Genomic DNA, 18,381 nt, shown 5'->3' on the forward strand with positions numbered 1-18,381 from the left:
CGGAGGAGAGTATCATCACCCCCCGGAGGAGAGTATCATAACCCCCCCGGAGGAGAGTATCATAACCCCCCCGGAGGAGAGTATCATCACCCCCCCGGAGGAGAGTATCCTCACCCCCCGGAGGAGAGTATCATCACCCTCTGGAGGAGAGTATCATCACCCCCCCGGAGGAGAGTATCAATCATCACCCCCAGAGGAGAGTATCATCACCCCCGGAGGAGAGTATCATCACCCCCGGAGGAGAGTATCATCACCCCCGGAGGAGAGTATCATCACCCCCGGAGGAGAGTATCATAACCCCCCCGGAGGAGAGTATCATAACCCCCCCGGAGGAGAGTATCATCACCCCCCGGAGGAGAGTATCATCACCCCCCGGAGGAGAGTATCATAACCCCCCCGGAGGAGAGTATCATAACCCCCCCGGAGGAGAGTATCATCACCCCCCGGAGGAGAGTATCATCACCCCCCGGAGGAGAGTATCATCACCCCCCGGAGGAGAGTATCATCACCCCCCCGGAGGAGAGTATCTTCAGCCCCGGAGGAGAGTATCATCACCCCCCGGAGGAGAGTATCATAACCCCCCCGGAGGAGAGTATCATAACCCCCCCGGAGGAGAGTATCATCACCCCCCCGGAGGAGAGTATCCTCACCCCCCGGAGGAGAGTATCATCACCCTCTGGAGGAGAGTATCATCACCCCCCCGGAGGAGAGTATCAATCATCACCCCCAGAGGAGAGTATCATCACCCCCGGAGGAGAGTATCATCACCCCCGGAGGAGAGTATCATCACCCCCCGGAGGAGAGTATCATCACCCCCCGGAGGAGAGTATCATCACCCCCCGGAGGAGAGTATCATCACCCCCCGGAGGAGAGTATCATCACCCCCCGGAGGAGAGTATCATCACCCCCCGGAGGAGAGTATCATCACCCCCCCGGAGGAGAGTATCATCACCCCCCCGGAGGAGAGTATCATCACCCCCCCGGAGGAGAGTATCATCACCCCCCCGGAGGAGAGTATCATCACCCCCCGGAGGAGAGTATCATCACCCTCCGGAGGAGAGTATCATCACCCCCGGAGGAGAGTATCATCACCCCTGGAGGAGAGTATCATCACCCCCCCGGAGGAGAGTATCATCACCCCCCGGAGGAGAGTATCATCACCCCCGGAGGAGAGTATCATCACCCCCGGAGGAGAGTATCATCACCCCCCCGGAGGAGAGTATCATCACCCCCCGGAGGAGAGTATCATCACCCCCGGAGGAGAGTATCATCACCCCCGGAGGAGAGTATCATCACCCCCGGAGGAGAGTATCATCACCCCCCAGAGGAGAGTATCATCACCCCCCGGAGGAGAGTATCATCACCCCCCGGAGGAGAGTATCATCACCCCCGGAGGAGAGTATCATCACCCCCCGGAGGAGAGTATCATCACCCCCGGAGGAGAGTATCATCACCCCCCCGGATCTCTCACCTGGATCTGCAGATACCCGGATATCATGTCTTGGTTCATACAGTCGGGCTGTGCGGTCAGGCGGCAGCACACACTTCCGTACAGCGGCAGCCAACACGAGCTCTCATCTACAACACAAAGAGGAATCTATAATATACTGTTATATACTGTGTACACACACACACTATACACCCTGATACCACTGCAATATACTGCTGTATACATTGTATGTATATTACCATCATTTTCTACAGAAAGGCGCCCTTCATTGTTCCTCAGTTATTCATCATTCTCACCATTCCCCACAAGGGGGCGCTCTCATCATTCCTCAAATACCCATCATTCTCATCATTCCCCACCAGAGACTGTGGGGACGTTCCTACAAATGATACATCTAATATGGGGTCGTTGTACTAAAATCTCCTTTCCTCCAACCCTCAATAACAAATTCCGTTTGGCAGCTTTGGTGATTCACCTGAACTGTTCATGGTGAGGTCGTGGGTGCGGAAGCCATCCTGGACATCAGCCAGAGTCAGCTTGGTGTGGGCCAGCAGCAGGAACTTTGGACCCCTGAAACACAAGAGAGGAAACATACAGAACATTCCAGATATATAGATGATATATCCTCCTGTCCCCCGGCATGAAACATGACCTGAAATCCCCCACCAATAATAATAATAATAGAGAGGGGCCTTTTAAAGACCCCAAAACGTTGACTTTCTGCATGTGACATATTAAGAGTATAAGGTTCCGACTCGAGCAGGAGTGTCCCCAGGCTAAATTTAGCGTTTTTATTATATTATTATTATTATTATACAGGATTTATATAGCGCCAACAGTTTACGCAGCACTTTACAATGTAGAGGGGGACAGCACAATTACAATACAGTTCAATACAGAAGGGACAGGAGGGCCCGGCTCGTAGAGCTTACGTTCTAAAAGGAGAGGGTGGTGGTACAAAGGTAATAGATGCAGGGAATGATTTCATGGGGGTGTCTCGGGGACAGTTGTTAGGTGGGTGTGGGATAGGCTTCCCTGAATAAGTGAGTTTTAAGGGATCTCCTAAAGGTGGACAGGGTAGGGGCTGATCGGATATATACTGGGGCAGGGAGTTCCAGAGGATGGGAGAGGCTCTGGAGGCGGACAGGTTAGGGGCTGATCAGATATACCGGGGCTGGGAGGTCCAGAGGATGAGAGAGGCCCTGGTGAAGTCCTGGAGGTGGACAGGTTAGGGGCTGATCAGATAGACCGGGGCAGGGAGTTCCAGAGGATGGGAGAGGCTCTGGAGGCGGACAGGGTAGGGGCTGATCGGATATACCGGGGCTGGGAGGTCCAGAGGATGAGAGAGGCCCTGGTGAAGTCCTGGAGGTGGACAGGTTAGGGGCTGATCGGATATACCGGGGCAGGGAGTTCCAGAGGATGGGAGAGGCTCTGGAGGTGGACAGGTTAGGGGCTAAACGGATATACCGGGGCAGGGAGTTCCAGAGGATGAGAGAGGCCCTGGTGAAGTCCTGGAGGTGGACAGGTTAGGGGCTAATCGGATATACCGGGGCAGGGAGTTCCAGAGGATGGGAGAGGCTCTGGAGGCGGACAGGTTAGGGGCTGATCAGATATACCAGGGCTGGGAGGTCCAGAGGATGAGAGAGGCCCTGGTGAAGTCCTGGAGGTGGACAGGTTAGGGGCTAATCGGATATACCGGGGCAGGGAGTTCCAGAGGATGGGAGAGGCTCTGGAGGCGGACAGGTTAGGGGCTGATCAGATATACCGGGGCTGGGAGGTCCAGAGGATGAGAGAGGCCCTGGTGAAGTCCTGGAGGTGGACAGGTTAGGGGCTGATCGGATATACCGGGGCAGGGAGTTCCAGAGGATGGGAGAGGCTCTGGAGGCGGACAGGGTAGGGGCTAATCGGATATACCGGGGCAGGGAGTTCCAGAGGATGGGAGAGGCTCTGGAGGCGGACAGGTTAGGGGCTGATCAGATATACCGGGGCTGGGAGGTCCAGAGGATGAGAGAGGCCCTGGTGAAGTCCTGGAGGCGGACAGGTTAGGGGCTAATCGGATATACCGGGGCAGGGAGTTCCAGAGGATGGGAGAGGCTCTGGAGGCGGACAGGGTAGGGGCTAATCGGATATACCGGGGCAGGGAGTTCCAGAGGATGGGAGAGGCTCTGGAGGCGGACAGGGTAGGGGCTAATCGGATATACCGGGGCAGGGAGTTCCAGAGGATGGGAGAGGCTCTGGAGGCGGACAGGTTAGGGGCTGATCAGATATACCGGGGCTGGGAGGTCCAGAGGATGAGAGAGGCCCTGGTGAAGTCCTGGAGGTGGACAGGTTAGGGGCTGATCAGATATACCGGGGCAGGGAGTTCCAGAGGATGGGAGAGGCTCTGGAGAAGTCCTGAAGGCGACCATGGGAGGAGGTAACAAGGGAGCTAGAGATCAGGAGGTCCTGGGAGGAGCGGAGGGGGACGATTTGGGCGATATCTGCAGATGAGGTTGGTGATGTAGATCGGGGCGGATGTTGTGGATGGCCTTGTATGTTGTCGTTAGCATTTTGAATTTTTATACGGTGGGGGAGGGGAAGCCAGTGAAGGGATTGGCAGAGAGGGGACGGCAGTCATGGATTGGTTAGTAAGGTCTGAATCTAGCAGCAGAATTCATAATAGACTGAAGGGGGGAGGAGCCTGTGTAAGGGTCGGCCATTAAGGAGAGAGTTGCCGTAGTCAAGGTGGGAAATAATCGCGGAGTGAAGAAGTTGCTTTGTGGGGTCATCAGTCAGGAAGGTGGAATTCTGGAGATGTTGCGGAGGTGAAGGCGGCAGGATTTAGCCAGTGATTGGATGTGGGGAGGAGGAGAGGTCAGAGTCAAGGATTACACCCAGGACCCCGCCATGTGTGGAGGCACCAATGGTTGTTTTGTTGATCTTAATGGTAAAGTCATGGGGGGGGGGGGGGGGGGAGGGAAGGACGAAATATAACAAACTCAGTTTTAGAAAGATTGAGTTGGAGGAAGTGGTGTGAAATCCAATACCGAGATGTCATTCGGGAAGTTTGAGATCTGTGAGGAGATTGAGGGGGTAAGTTGAGGAGTGGAGGGGTAGATCTGGGTGTCGTCGGCATAGAGGTGGTATTGGAGGCTATAGGAGGTTATCAACTGTCCCAGGGAAGAGGTATAGAGCATAAATAGGAGGGGTCCAAGTACGGATAGTGTTTGCAGTTAGGTTGTAGTCATCCTGATCTATATTATTGCTATCTGGGATCATTAGGTTTCTCCTAAGTCTGGGATATTGTTTGCTTCTGCCTGCTTCTCGGGCATGTTCTCCAGTAGAATAAGAAGATGCAATGTATTGTGTTATAGTTACATACTGTAGGTTAAAAAAAGCACAAGTCCATCTGGTTCCACCAATAGAAAAAATAATTAAACGGAAACCCTTCAACTGGAAGGGTCCTTAAATCAAGGGCTTTGCCTGGAGAAGATGAGTCGAGTGGTCCTTCCCACCCAAGCTTTACTTACCTGGAGACAACACAAGTACAGCATTCTTTCCCTCCCAGGCTTTACTTGGACACAATGTGAGACCAGAGGTCCTTCCCTATCAAGGTTTGCCTAAAGACTATGTGAGTCCAGAGGGCCTTCCCTCCCGGCTTTGCCTCGAGAGGACGTGAGGCCAGATGTTCTACTCTCCTAGGCTTTGTCTGGAGACAATGTGGAATCATTGTTTCTTCCCTCCAAAGCTTTCCCTAATTATGACGTGAGACCAGAGGGCCTTCCCTCCCAGGCTTTGCTTGGAGCGGATGTGTGTGTGAAGGGTCCAGTCCTTGCCTCTCTGGCCTGTTGCCTGTGGGGGGAGTAAAGCTCTGCAAATGTCTTTACCTGGGGCCGGAACCTAGTCCTAAAGAACTTGAAGTGGCCTGTGCTAGGCAAGAAGGTGGCTACCAGTAAAATGTGTCTTCAAAGTCATCTGCTTTGATGAAGGTTGTCCAGGAGAGCTTAGGGGAAGCTGCTGCCAGATAGACATGCGATGGAGACCTTCTTGGCTATGTATGGTTGCTCTCACGAAGCTTGAAGACCAGTTCCTACTGCAGTATGTAAAGGCCACCAATAAAGGCTCCACTGTCATTTGGGAGGCTGTAACAGAAGAATCTAGGGCCACCAATTTGTTGTGTTGCTCTTAAAAGAATGTCTGTAGCTGGGAAGCTGCCACTAAAGCACTGGAGCCGCCATTACCAACTCTGATGTGGGATATTAATGGAAGAATGTTTCTACAGTAGTGAAAATCAACTGCCCTATTTCTATTATTGCCAGAAGAACGTCTGATATATTTTTGATGTTCTTAAGTATTCTGTACCTCTATCCCCCTCTCCCTAAACATGTCAGCCAACACATTTCTCACAATAGGACGGGGGGCCTTGAAGTGTGTTTGATTGTTGCTACTGGATGGCTGGTGAGTGTGTAGGTGGAGCTTCAGGGCAGGTCACTATTCGATAAAGCAGGAACCTCCACTAAGGTGTAGTGGCTTCTCCGGGAGTCAGTTACATTGGCCTATTCTCAGCATGTTAGTGTGATAACACAATTCTCCATTGGCTGGTTATGATACAGTGCTACCATCTTTTGTTTGCTCATTTCAGAACCTATCCACCAAGGGTCTATTCCCGTATGGAGTGTGCATGAATTCATATCAAGTTTAATCCAACAATAGATCAAATTTGTCAAGCTATAGTAACTATTGGCCATAATCATGGTCGTTTCCACCAACGACCCTCGGGTAAGTGTAAAGGCAAACAAAGGGAGGCTCTGCTCTCACAGGGATGAGCAAGTGGCTCTTTGTGATACTTTTTTCCAGCTTCCCCAGGATTGGGTCAGAGCTGAGGATGTGTGATAGATCCACCTCCTCCATAAGGGTAAACATGCACCCCAAGCAGATCTGACCTTGTGTACTAACAGCAGAGTACTTGAGTATCTTGTACAATGACCTCAGTTCTGGCCAGTAATGGTAACTCACGGGACACTGGGGACAGGTAGAAGGATGGGGCTTCCTCCTCCATTGCTGCATGCTCCTTCCATGGCGGCTCGTACCCTCCGACCCGATGTCCGACCCAGGGAGTTGCTCAGTTTGGTGGACAGTCTCCTGGGGGTCCCAGACAGAGAAAAGTCCTCATCCACAGCACAGCTGTACAGCTGGAGACTGAGCTCAAAACCTGGCTCCACGTCCGAGCTGGAGAGAAAAGGAAAAACACAACAGTAATAGAGGGAGCAAAAGAAAGGGCTGAGTAAAACTGTGAGGCAAGATTGGGCAGTAATAGAGGAAGGATTGGTGATAGGTTGGGCAGTAATAGAGAAAGGATTGGTGATAGGTTGGGCAGTAATAGAGAAAGGATTGGTGATAGGTTGGGCAGTAATAGAGGAAGGATTGGTGATAAGTTGTGCAGTAATAAAGGAAAGATTGGTGATAGGTTGGGCAGTAATACTGGAAGGATTGGTGATAGGTTGGGCAGTAATAGAGGAAGGATTGGTGATAGGTTGGGCAGTAATACTGGAAGGATTGGTGATAGGTTGGGCAGTAATACTGGAAGGATTGGTGATAGGTTGGGCAGTAATACTGGAAGGATTGGTGATAGGTTGGGCTGTAATACTGGAAGGATTGGTGATAGGTTGGGCAGTAATACTGGAAGGATTGGTGATAGGTTGGGCAGTAATACTGGAAGGATTGGTGATAGGTTGGGCAGTAATACTGGAAGGATTGGTGATAGGTTGGGCAGTAATAGAGGAAGGATTGGTGATAGGTTGGGCAGTAATAGAGGAAGGATTGGTGATAGGTTGGGCAGTAATAGAGGAAGGATTGGTGATAGGTTGGGCAGTAATACTGGAAGGATTGGTGATAGGTTGGGCAGTAATAGAGGAAGGATTGGTGATAGGTTGGGCAGTAATACTGGAAGGATTGGTGATAGGTTGGGCAGTAATACTGGAAGGATTGGTGATAGGTTGGGCAGTAATACTGGAAGGATTGGTGATAGGTTGGGCTGTAATACTGGAAGGATTGGTGATAGGTTGGGCAGTAATACTGGAAGGATTGGTGATAGGTTGGGCAGTAATACTGGAAGGATTGGTGATAGGTTGGGCAGTAATAGAGGAAGGATTGGTGATAGGTTGGGTAATAATACTGGAAGGATTGGTGATAGGTTGGGCAGTAATACTGGAAGGATTGGTGATAGGTTGGGCAGTAATAAAGGAAAGATTGGTGATAGGTTGGGCAGTAATAGAGGAAGGATTGGTGATAGGTTGGGCAGTAATACTGGAAGGATTGGTGATAGGTTGGGCTGTAATAGAGGAAGGATTGGTGATAGGTTGGGCAGTAATACTGGAAGGATTGGTGATAGGTTGGGCAGTAATAGAGGAAGGATTGGTGATAGGTTGGGCAGTAATACTGGAAGGATTGGTGATAGGTTGGGCAGTAATACTGGAAGGATTGGTGATAGGTTGGGCAGTAATACTGGAAGGATTGGTGATAGGTTGGGCAGTAATACTGGAAGGATTGGTGATAGGTTGGGCAGTAATAGAGGAAGGATTGGTGATAGGTTGGGCAGTAATAGAGGAAGGATTGGTGATAGGTTGGGCAGTAATAGAGGAAGGATTGGTGATAGGTTGGGCAGTAATACTGGAAGGATTGGTGATAAGTTGGGCAGTAATAGAGGAAGGATTGGTGATAGGTTGGGCAGTAATACTGGAAGGATTGGTGATAGGTTGGGCAGTAATACTGGAAGGATTGGTGATAGGTTGGGCAGTAATACTGGAAGGATTGGTGATAGGTTGGGCTGTAATACTGGAAGGATTGGTGATAGGTTGGGCAGTAATACTGGAAGGATTGGTGATAGGTTGGGCAGTAATACTGGAAGGATTGGTGATAGGTTGGGCAGTAATACTGGAAGGATTGGTGATAGGTTGGGCAGTAATAGAGGAAGGATTGGTGATAGGTTGGGTAATAATACTGGAAGGATTGGTGATAGGTTGGGCAGTAATACTGGAAGGATTGGTGATAGGTTGGGCAGTAATAAAGGAAAGATTGGTGATAGGTCTGGCAGTAATAGAGGAAGGATTGGTGATAGGTTGGGCAGTAATACTGGAAGGATTGGTGATAGGTTGGGCTGTAATAGAGGAAGGATTGGTGATAGGTTGGGCAGTAATACTGGAAGGATTGGTGATAGGTTGGGCAGTAATAGAGGAAGGATTGGTGATAGGTTGGGCAGTAATACTGGAAGGATTGGTGATAGGTTGGGCAGTAATACTGGAAGGATTGGTGATAGGTTGGGCAGTAATACTGGAAGGATTGGTGATAGGTTGGGCAGTAATACTGGAAGGATTGGTGATAGGTTGGGCAGTAATAGAGGAAGGATTGGTGATAGGTTGGGCAGTAATAGAGGAAGGATTGGTGATAGGTTGGGCAGTAATAGAGGAAGGATTGGTGATAGGTTGGGCAGTAATACTGGAAGGATTGGTGATAGGTTGGGCAGTAATAGAGGAAGGATTGGTGATAGGTTGGGCAGTAATACTGGAAGGATTGGTGATAGGTTGGGCAGTAATACTGGAAGGATTGGTGATAGGTTGGGCAGTAATACTGGAAGGATTGGTGATAGGTTGGGCTGTAATACTGGAAGGATTGGTGATAGGTTGGGCAGTAATACTGGAAGGATTGGTGATAGGTTGGGCAGTAATACTGGAAGGATTGGTGATAGGTTGGGCAGTAATACTGGAAGGATTGGTGATAGGTTGGGCAGTAATAGAGGAAGGATTGGTGATAGGTTGGGTAATAATACTGGAAGGATTGGTGATAGGTTGGGCAGTAATACTGGAAGGATTGGTGATAGGTTGGGCAGTAATAAAGGAAAGATTGGTGATAGGTTGGGCAGTAATAGAGGAAGGATTGGTGATAGGTTGGGCAGTAATACTGGAAGGATTGGTGATAGGTTGGGCTGTAATAGAGGAAGGATTGGTGATAGGTTGGGCAGTAATACTGGAAGGATTGGTGATAGGTTGGGCAGTAATAGAGGAAGGATTGGTGATAGGTTGGGCAGTAATACTGGAAGGATTGGTGATAGGTTGGGCAGTAATACTGGAAGGATTGGTGATAGGTTGGGCAGTAATACTGGAAGGATTGGTGATAGGTTGGGCTGTAATACTGGAAGGATTGGTGATAGGTTGGGCAGTAATACTGGAAGGATTGGTGATAGGTTGGGCAGTAATACTGGAAGGATTGGTGATAGGTTGGGCAGTAATAGAGGAAGGATTGGTGATAGGTTGGGTAATAATACTGGAAGGATTGGTGATAGGTTGGGCAGTAATACTGGAAGGATTGGTGATAGGTTGGGCAGTAATACTGGAAGGATTGGTGATAGGTTGGGCAGTAATAGAGGAAGGATTGGTGATAGGTTGGGCAGTAATAGAGGAAGGATTGGTGATAGGTTGGGTAATAATACTGGAAGGATTGGTGATAGGTTGGGTAATAATACTGGAAGGATTGGTGATAGGTTGGGTAATAATACTGGAAGGATTGGTGATAGGTTGGGCAGTAATAAAGGAAAGATTGGTGATAGGTTGGGCAGTAATGCAGGAAGGATTGGTGATAGGTTGGGCAGTAATGCAGGAAGGATTGGTGATAGGTTGGGTAATAATACTGGAAGGATTGGTGATAGGTTGGGCAGTAATAAAGGAAAGATTGGTGATAGGTTGGGTAGTAATAGAGAAAGGATTGATGATTGGTTGGGCAGTAATACTGGAAGGATTGGTGATAGGTTGGGCAGTAATAGAGAAAGGATTGGTGATAGGTTGGGCAGTAATAGAGAAAGGATTGGTGATAGGTTGGGCAGTAATAGAGAAAGGATTGGTGATAGGTTGGGTAGTAATAGAGGAAGGATTGATGATAGGTTGGGCAGTAATACAGGAAGGATTGGTGATAGGTTGATAGGCATAGGATAGACTGGTAGGGATTGGCTGTCATTGATATTATGACACCATATACTGGATACTCACAAGACAATGGGGTTCTCGAAGCAGATATCCGTGGCTGTTCGATCCACAAAAACCATTTCCGTGTCACAGACCTCCCCTCGAATCTGCAGAGCGCAGAACACGGCACAGCGATGGAGCTCTGCAACACACGGAGAGATGGGAGATGAGACTGGTGTGGGGACATGTCTGGTATCTCTTGGAACATTTATTGGACACAGGGCTCATAGAGTGATCAATTTCCTAATCTGCTTCATAAAGATGAACCAATGTGTGACCAAATGAAACAATGCCCAGAACACACCATACATGTTACAACTTTACCTGACAATAACAATAATTCTCCCTCTGGATCCGAGAGATATTTCATTCCATGTAATTAGACGACCAGACAGAGGACACCCCCATACACTCATCCAATGGTCAGATGTAAAGCTCCGACACTTCGATGAGGGTGGGGAGTTTTGGGTGTAGGTCTGTGATTGGGTGTTGGAGGCGTGATCTGTACAAAGTGCACTGAACACTGCTATAGACTCACCTCCTTTATTCTTGAAGTATTCGCTGTCCTTCCACATGAGGGGAATCCGGAGATCTACAGAGAGATACATAATATATAATTGTACACATCACATCATTTAGCTTAAAGAACTGGTTTACCTAAGTTGGTATTTCATTTATGGGTGGGGCCTGGTGTGATAAAGTTGCCCTCCCCACTTCTTACTTCTCTTGGACACTCCACCAGCAAGATCTTCCTACTATAACTCCTGAATGTACTCCTGTCCTTGGAGTTTTGGTGTGTTCCCACGTACATTAAGTCAGTAAATGCAGATAATAGGCCTGGGGAGGTTTACCCAGGGAAATGTCAACAAGACAATGGCCCTGGACATTAGTACAACACACAGAACAGGTCTGGGGAGAAGTCTGGGAAGATAGGGAAGACAAGATGGTGGGGTCCTTGACTTTGGTAACATATCCAGAAAGGGTCTGGGGAGAAAAAGTTGGGGAGACAGGACGATGAGGCCTTGGACTTTGATAATGTATCCAAAATGAGTCTGGAGAGAAGTTCACCAGGAAAAAAAAGGTCAAGACGACAAGATGGCGGGGTCCTTGACTTCAATAACATACACCAGAACAGGTCTGGGGAGATGTTTTCCACTACGAAAGATCAAGATGGTGGAGTCCTGTACTACAGTAATGTATCCAGAACATGTCTGGGGCGAAGTGTCCACCAAGAAAGGGTCAATAAGACAAGATGGTGGGGCCCTGGACTTCAATAATGTATCCAGAACAGGTCTGAGGAGGAGTGTCCACCAAGAAAGGGTCAATAAGACAAGATGGTGGGGCCCTGGACTTCAATAATGTATCCAGAACATGTCTGAGGAGAAGTGTCCACCAAGAAAGGGTCAATAAGACAAGATGGTGGGGCCCTGGACTTCAATAATGTATCCAGAACATGTCTGAGGAGAAGTGTCCACCAAGAAAGGGTCAATAAGACAAGATGGTGGGGCCCTGGACTTCGATAATGTATCCAGAACAGGTCTGAGGAGGAGTATCCCTCGAGGAAAGGTTGAGAAGAGAATATAGTGGGGCCTTCTACTTTGATAACGTATCCAGAACAGGTCTGGGGAGAAGTTTCCTCTAGGCAAAGGTCAAGAAGACAAGATGGTGGCGCCCTGTACTTCGGTATTGTATCAATAATAGGTCTGAGAAGAAGCCTTCCCAAGGTAAAGGTGGTGAAGATAAGAGGGTGGGGCCCTGATCTTCAGTAACATATCCAGAACAGGTCTGAGGAGACATTTCCTCCAGGGAAGGGTTGAGAAGACAAGATGGTGAGGCCATTGACTTCCATAACGTATCCAGAATGTGTTTTGAAGATGCCTGTAATTAGTGAGCAGTGAACCTACATAATGTAAACCATGACCACATACTACATCCTGGGAACAGAAGCTCCATGTTCAGAAGATGAGAGCGCCAACAAGTCCAGAAGGAGTTTATTAATGGTGGGGTTCTTAGGTGAAGCTGACATGTTTCAGGGGCACTAACTGGCCTCCTTCATCAGGGCTACAGCTACCGCCACCACTTGGTGAGGATTATACGGTGAGAACCAGAAACAAGTAAAGCAGTTATTTCACCGATCTTTATAAATAGTCTTCGTATATAGGAGTATATTACATTGATGTAGCACCCTGATTTTTAGGCAGGGCTGCTATTAAATTTAGTTGCCAGGCAATATTTGCCTTGGCCAAATGTTAGGAGATCAATTGGATTTCCCCCTAATTCTGGAATTGCGGCACTTCTCTCTTCTGTCATTAAGTGGCCTGGTAGCTGGTGACATTGGATAAGACAAGGGTGTATAATATGAATAAATGGGGTATCTCATCCAATAGGCAGGGATTTTCTTGGCTCCCTTTGCCTGCTGGGAAAGCCTATTTATTTGTGTGGAGTCAGGTGATCGGGGGTCTTCTGCGCCACCCGGACGGCTGTCTGGGTGGACGTGTGTCGTAATGCCCCGGGCTACTAGGCCCGAAAACCTAAGGCCTATCCCAGGGACATCTGGCTGCTAGCCTGTCTGAGGGCCTATCCAGAAGCAGGAAAAGCAGCGTAGGGTTGGGACTGCGGGTTTTGTAGTCCAACCAGAAGTAACGGTTCCGCCAGCCGGGGGAACCTGTTGTGGTCGGAGGTAGAAGGGGAAGCTGTCGCCACTACGAGACCATCCACCTTATTACCGGAGACCACTGTGAGTAAGCTGGGGCCAGTACCAGAGCAGACGTCTCGCCAGCCGGGGATGGTGAAGAAGTGGGAAAACTTCAGCAAGTGCCAAGTCAGGAACCCAGCGGGACAGCAGAGGTGATGCTTGTGGAGCGACAGCAAGTGCCAAGCTATGGACCTAGCGTTACCGCAGAGGTGACGCTTGGGGAGCATCAGTGAGTGCCAAGCCAGGGACCTAGCGTGTCTGCAGGGGTGAAGCCTGAGGAGTATCTGTGAGTTGCAAGCCAGGAACCTGGCAGGGAAGCGGGGGTGACGCTTGTGGAGCATCAGTGAGTGCCAAGTCAGGGACCCAACAGGACAGCAGAGGTGACGCATGTGGAGTTCCAAGCCAGGGACCTAGCGTGTCCGCAGGGGTGAAGCTTGTGGTGTTCCAAGTCAGGGACCTAGCGTGTCCACAGGGGTGAAGCTTGTGGTGTTCCAAGTCAGGGACCTAATGTGTCCACAGGGGTGAAGCTTGTGGTGTTCCAAGTCAGGGACCTAATGTGTCCACAGGGGTGAAGCTTGTGGTGTTCCAAGTCAGGGACCTAGCGTGTCCACAGGAGTGAAGCTTGAAGAGTATCAGTGAGTTCCAAGCCAGGAACGCAGCAGGGAAGCGGGGTGTTGTGGAGCATCAGTGAGTGCCAAGTCAGGGACCTAGCGTGTCCGCAGGGGTGAAGAATGAAGAGTATCTGTGAGTTCCAAGCCAGGAACCCGGCAGGGAAGTGGGGGTGAGGCTTTTGAAACATCAGTGAGTGCCAAGTCAGGGGCCCAGCAGGACAGCAGAGGGGACACTTTTGGAGTTCCAAGTCAGGGACCTAGCGTGTCCACAGGGGTGAAGCTTATAGAGTATCTGTGAGTGCCAAGCCAGGAACCCGGCAGGGTGACCCTTGAGGAAGATACTGAGTGCTAGAAGTGGAGGATCTCCAGTGGCTGGTGGATCTGAAGTCTAGTGAGAGAGATTGGGAGCTCGTTAGACGAAGACCTGCAGTGAGTGATGGTGGGGTAAACTAAGGACTGTTCGTGTTGCAAATAGTTGACTTCAATTGCCGTTAGTAACTACTACAAGCTTGTTCCCATAGGAGACAGCGGTCCTACCTATACAGAAGCGGTGTGCGGCTGGAGGCCTTCACCTGTATAGCCGTCTACCTATAGAAGTCTCAGGGCCTGCCAATTACCATTGCATCTACCTAAAGATGTCCTGGCCCTAACCCTCTCTCCTACCATTCTGTTTAAGAGGCAATACATTTCTTTTTGCATTCTAGATGTGTCTGGCCTTTCATCTTGCAGTACACCCCACCATGCCTTGTGACCCCCCTCTACATAGAAGGACATCAGCTGGCCCTGACTCTGGAGGTCACCATTAGGCCTCGAGGGGACCCGGGACTTTGCTACATTTATTATTATTTTTATTATTATATTACATTTATTATTAGTAGTATTTATAATAATAATAAAAAATACACAATAATTATTAATAATGTATACACATGCATATTATTATTATTATTATTATTATTATTATTATTATTATTTGTAATTCTAAATACAATATAATTATTATTGATGATGATATTTATATTATTGAAGCTTAGAATGGAGAACATACAGACCTGAGATGGAGAGTTTCCCCTTACAGGGGAGCCGGTCATCCACCGATCCTCCGTCTGACGGCCTGGAAGACACAAATCACACAGTGAAGACGGGAACATCATATTGTGTACAGTGCCTTGCGAAAGTATTCACCCCCTTGAACTTTTCAACCTTTTGCCACATTTCAGGCTTCAAACATAAAGATATAAAATGTTTATTTTTTGTGAAGAATCACCAACAAGTGGGACACAATTGTGAAGTGGAAAGAAAACTATTGGATTTTTGAAACTTTTTTAACTAATAAAAAAATGAAAAGTGGGGCGTGCAAAATGATTGGGCCCCCTTGCGTTAATACTTTGTAGAGCCACCTTTTGCTGCGATTACAGCTGCAAGTGGCTTGGGGTGTCTCTATCAGTTTTGCACATCGAGAGACTGAAATTCTTGCCCATTCTTCCTTGCAAAACAGCTGGAGCTCATTGAGGTTGGATGGAGAGCGTTTGTGAACAGCAGTTTTCAGCTCTTTCCACAGATTCTCGATTGGATTCAGGTCTGGACTTTGACTTGTCCATTCTAACACCTGGATACGTTTATTTGTGAACCATTCCTTTGTAGATTTTGCTGTATCTTTGGGATCATTGTCTTGTTGGAAGATAAATCTCCGTCCCAGTTTCAGGTCTTTTGCAGACTCCAACAGGTTTTCATCCAGAATGGTCCTGTATTTGGCTGCATCCATCTTCCCCTCAATTTTAACCATCTTCCCTGTCCCTGCTGAAGAAAAGCAGGCCAAACCATGATGCTGCCACCACCATGTGTGACAGTGGGGATGTGTGTTGAGGGTGATGAGCTGTGTTGCTTTTACACCAAACATATCGTTTTGCATTGTGGGCAAAAAGTTGGATTTTGGTTTCATGTGACCAGAGCACCTTCTTGCACATGTTTGGTGTGTCTCCCAGGTGGCTTGTGGCAAACTTTAGACGAGACTTTTTATGGATATCTTTGAGAAATGGCTTCTTCTTGCCACTTTTCCATAAAGGGCAGATTTGTGCAGTGTACGACTGATGTTGTCCTATGGACAGACTCTCCCACCTCAGCTGTAGTCCTCTGCAGTTCATCCAGAGTGATCATGGGCCTCTTGGCTGCATCTCTGATCAGTCTTCTCCTTGTCTGAGCTGAAAGTTTAGAGGGACGGCCAGGTCTTGGTAGATTTGCAGTGGTCTGATACTCCTTCCATTTCAAATGATGGCTTGCACAGTGCTCCTTGGGATGTTTAAAGCTTGGGAAATCTTTTTGTATCCAAATCCGGCTTTAAACTTCTCCACAACAGTATTACGGACCTGCCTGGTGTGTTCCTTGGTCTTCATGATGCTCTCTGCACTTTCAACAGAACCCTGAGACTATCACAGAGCAGGTGCATTTATACAGAGACTTGATTACACACAGGTGGATTCTATTTATCACCATCAGTCATTTAGGGACAACATTGGATCATTCAGAGATCCTCGCTGAACTTCTGGACTGAGTTTGCTGCACTGAAAGTAAAGGGGCCGAATCATTTTGCACGCACCCACTTTTCAGTTTTTTATTTGCTAAAAAAGTTTAAAATATCCAAAAGATTTCGTTCCACTTCACAATTGTGTCCCACTTGTTGGTGATTCTTCACAAAAAATTAAAATTTTATATCTTTATGTTTGAAGCCTGAAATGTGGCAAAAGGTTGAAAAGTTCAAGGGGGCCGAATACTTTCGCAAGGCACTGTATCTTCTATGGAGAACATGGCGGAACATCATATTGTGTATCTTCCATGGAGAACATGGCGGCCGCTCTGATCGTTTTATACCCAGCACAGGAGAGGTGGATATGGGAAGAGCAATCCCATCCAAACTCCAGCCAGCTGATCAGCACAAAAGTGCTGCAGGGGTGCTGCTGCAGCTTTAAGAAGAAGGGGCTTCCTCGGGGGCGGGCCTTCTCTCGGTGGGGTGGGAGCTCAGATAGTTTAGTGTAGAGGAGCCTTGGCAGGGTAGAATGTGTGTAAATACCTATCTACATAACCTTTCATATCTCAACCTTTTCACATTCAAACAATCCCCCGGTGATCCCGCCATGACGGTCCTTGTGGTGGTCGGGTGACGATGCTCTGCACCGGTCCTACCATTCTTCTGCTGTGTTGTCACCCCGGATTCTGATGGAGATCACAAGTGGCCATTTCAACACATTACACAGACATGGTCCATTGATGTCAGCATCAGGAAATCCGCCCATAGAATGGAGAGGAGAGGGGAGGGGAGGGGAATGGAGAGGAGACCTGAGGAGGAGGAGATGAGAGGGAAATGGAGAGGGGAGGGGTGGGAAGGGAGAGGAGAGGAAGGAGAATGGAGAGGAGAGGGAAGGGAATGGAGAGGAGAGGGGAGGGGAACAGAGAGGAAGGGGAAGGGGAAATGAGAGGAGAGGGGAATGGAACAGAGAGGAGGAGGGGAACAGAGGAGGAGGAGGGAGGGGAACAGAGAAGGAGATGGGGAGGTGAAAGATAGGAAGGAGGAGGGGGGAGGGAAAGGGAGAGGAGAGGGAAGGAGAATGGAGAGGGGAGGGAAAGGGAGAGGAGAGGGGGGGGGACGGAGAGGAGAGGGGAGGGGAATGGAGAGGAGAGGGGAGGGGAGGAGAACAGAGAGGAGAGGGGAGGGGAGGATAACAGAGAGGAGAGGGGAGGGGAGGGGAGGAGAACAGAGAGGAGAGGGGAGGGATAGGGAGAGGAGAGGGGAGGGGAATGGAGAGGAGAGGGGAGGGGAGGAGAACAGAGAGGAGAGGGGAGGGGAGGATAACAGAGAGGAGAGGGGAGGGGAGGGGAGGAGAACAGAGAGGAGAGGGGAGGGAAAGGGAGAGGAGAGGGGAGGGGAGAGAAAGGGAGAGGAGGGGGGGGGCGGAGAGGGGAGGGGAGGATAACAGAGAGGAGAGGGGAGGGGAGGAGAACAGAGAGGAGAGGGGAGGGGAGTGGAGTGGAGAGGAGAGGGGAGGGGAGTGGAGAGAAGAGGGGAGGGAAACGGAGAGAAGAGGGGAGAGGAATGGAGAGGAAATAGAGAGGAGAAGGAATGGGGAGAAGAGAGGAGAGGAGAGGGGAGGGGAATGGAGAGGAGAGGGGAGGGGAGGAGAACAGAGAGGAGAGGGGAGGGGAGGATAACAGAGAGGAGAGGGGAGGGGAGGGGAGGAGAACAGAGAGGACAGGGGAGGGGAGTGGAGTGGAGAGGAGAGGGGAGTGGAGAGAAGAGGGGAGGGAAATGGAGAGAAGAGGGGAGAGGAATGGAGAGGAAATAGAGAGGAGAAGGAATGGGGAGAAGAGAGGAGAGGAAAGGGGAGGGGAATGGATAGGAGAAATAGATTGAGGAGAGGAGAGGGGAATGGAGAGTAAGGGAGAGGAGAGGAGGGGAGAGGCGAGCAGAGGGAAGAGAGGGGAAAAGAGAAGAGAAGGAGAGGGGGATGGAGAGAAGAAGAGGGGAATAGGAAAGAGAGGGAGAGGGGAATTGAGAAGAGAGGGAAGGAGAGGGGGAATAGAGAGGAGATTGGAGAGGAGAGCAGAGGGAAGAAGAGGGGAATGCAAAGGAGAGGAGAG

General features: G+C 49.4%; 1 protein-coding gene across 1 annotated transcript in view; it reads right to left on the bottom strand.

Moving 5' to 3' along the window:
- Window positions 1-18,381, bottom strand: part of RTKN (rhotekin) — a 155,132-nt gene that overhangs the window by 50,032 nt on the left and 86,719 nt on the right. The window contains exons 3-8 of the mRNA XM_077478267.1: window positions 14,802-14,863; window positions 10,982-11,035; window positions 10,468-10,585; window positions 6,446-6,658; window positions 1,926-2,020; window positions 1,472-1,578 (exon numbers count right to left, since the gene is read on the bottom strand). Coding sequence (XP_077334393.1) covers window positions 1,472-1,578; window positions 1,926-2,020; window positions 6,446-6,658; window positions 10,468-10,585; window positions 10,982-11,035; window positions 14,802-14,863 — 649 coding nt within the window. The remainder of the gene's footprint in view (window positions 1-1,471; window positions 1,579-1,925; window positions 2,021-6,445; window positions 6,659-10,467; window positions 10,586-10,981; window positions 11,036-14,801; window positions 14,864-18,381) is intronic.

This window comes from Lithobates pipiens, unplaced genomic scaffold, assembly GCF_037356315.1.
Source record: "Lithobates pipiens isolate NorthernLeopardFrog02 unplaced genomic scaffold, aLitPip1_a1.2 Scaffold_13, whole genome shotgun sequence".
Classification (NCBI taxonomy): domain Eukaryota; kingdom Metazoa; phylum Chordata; class Amphibia; order Anura; family Ranidae; genus Lithobates; species Lithobates pipiens.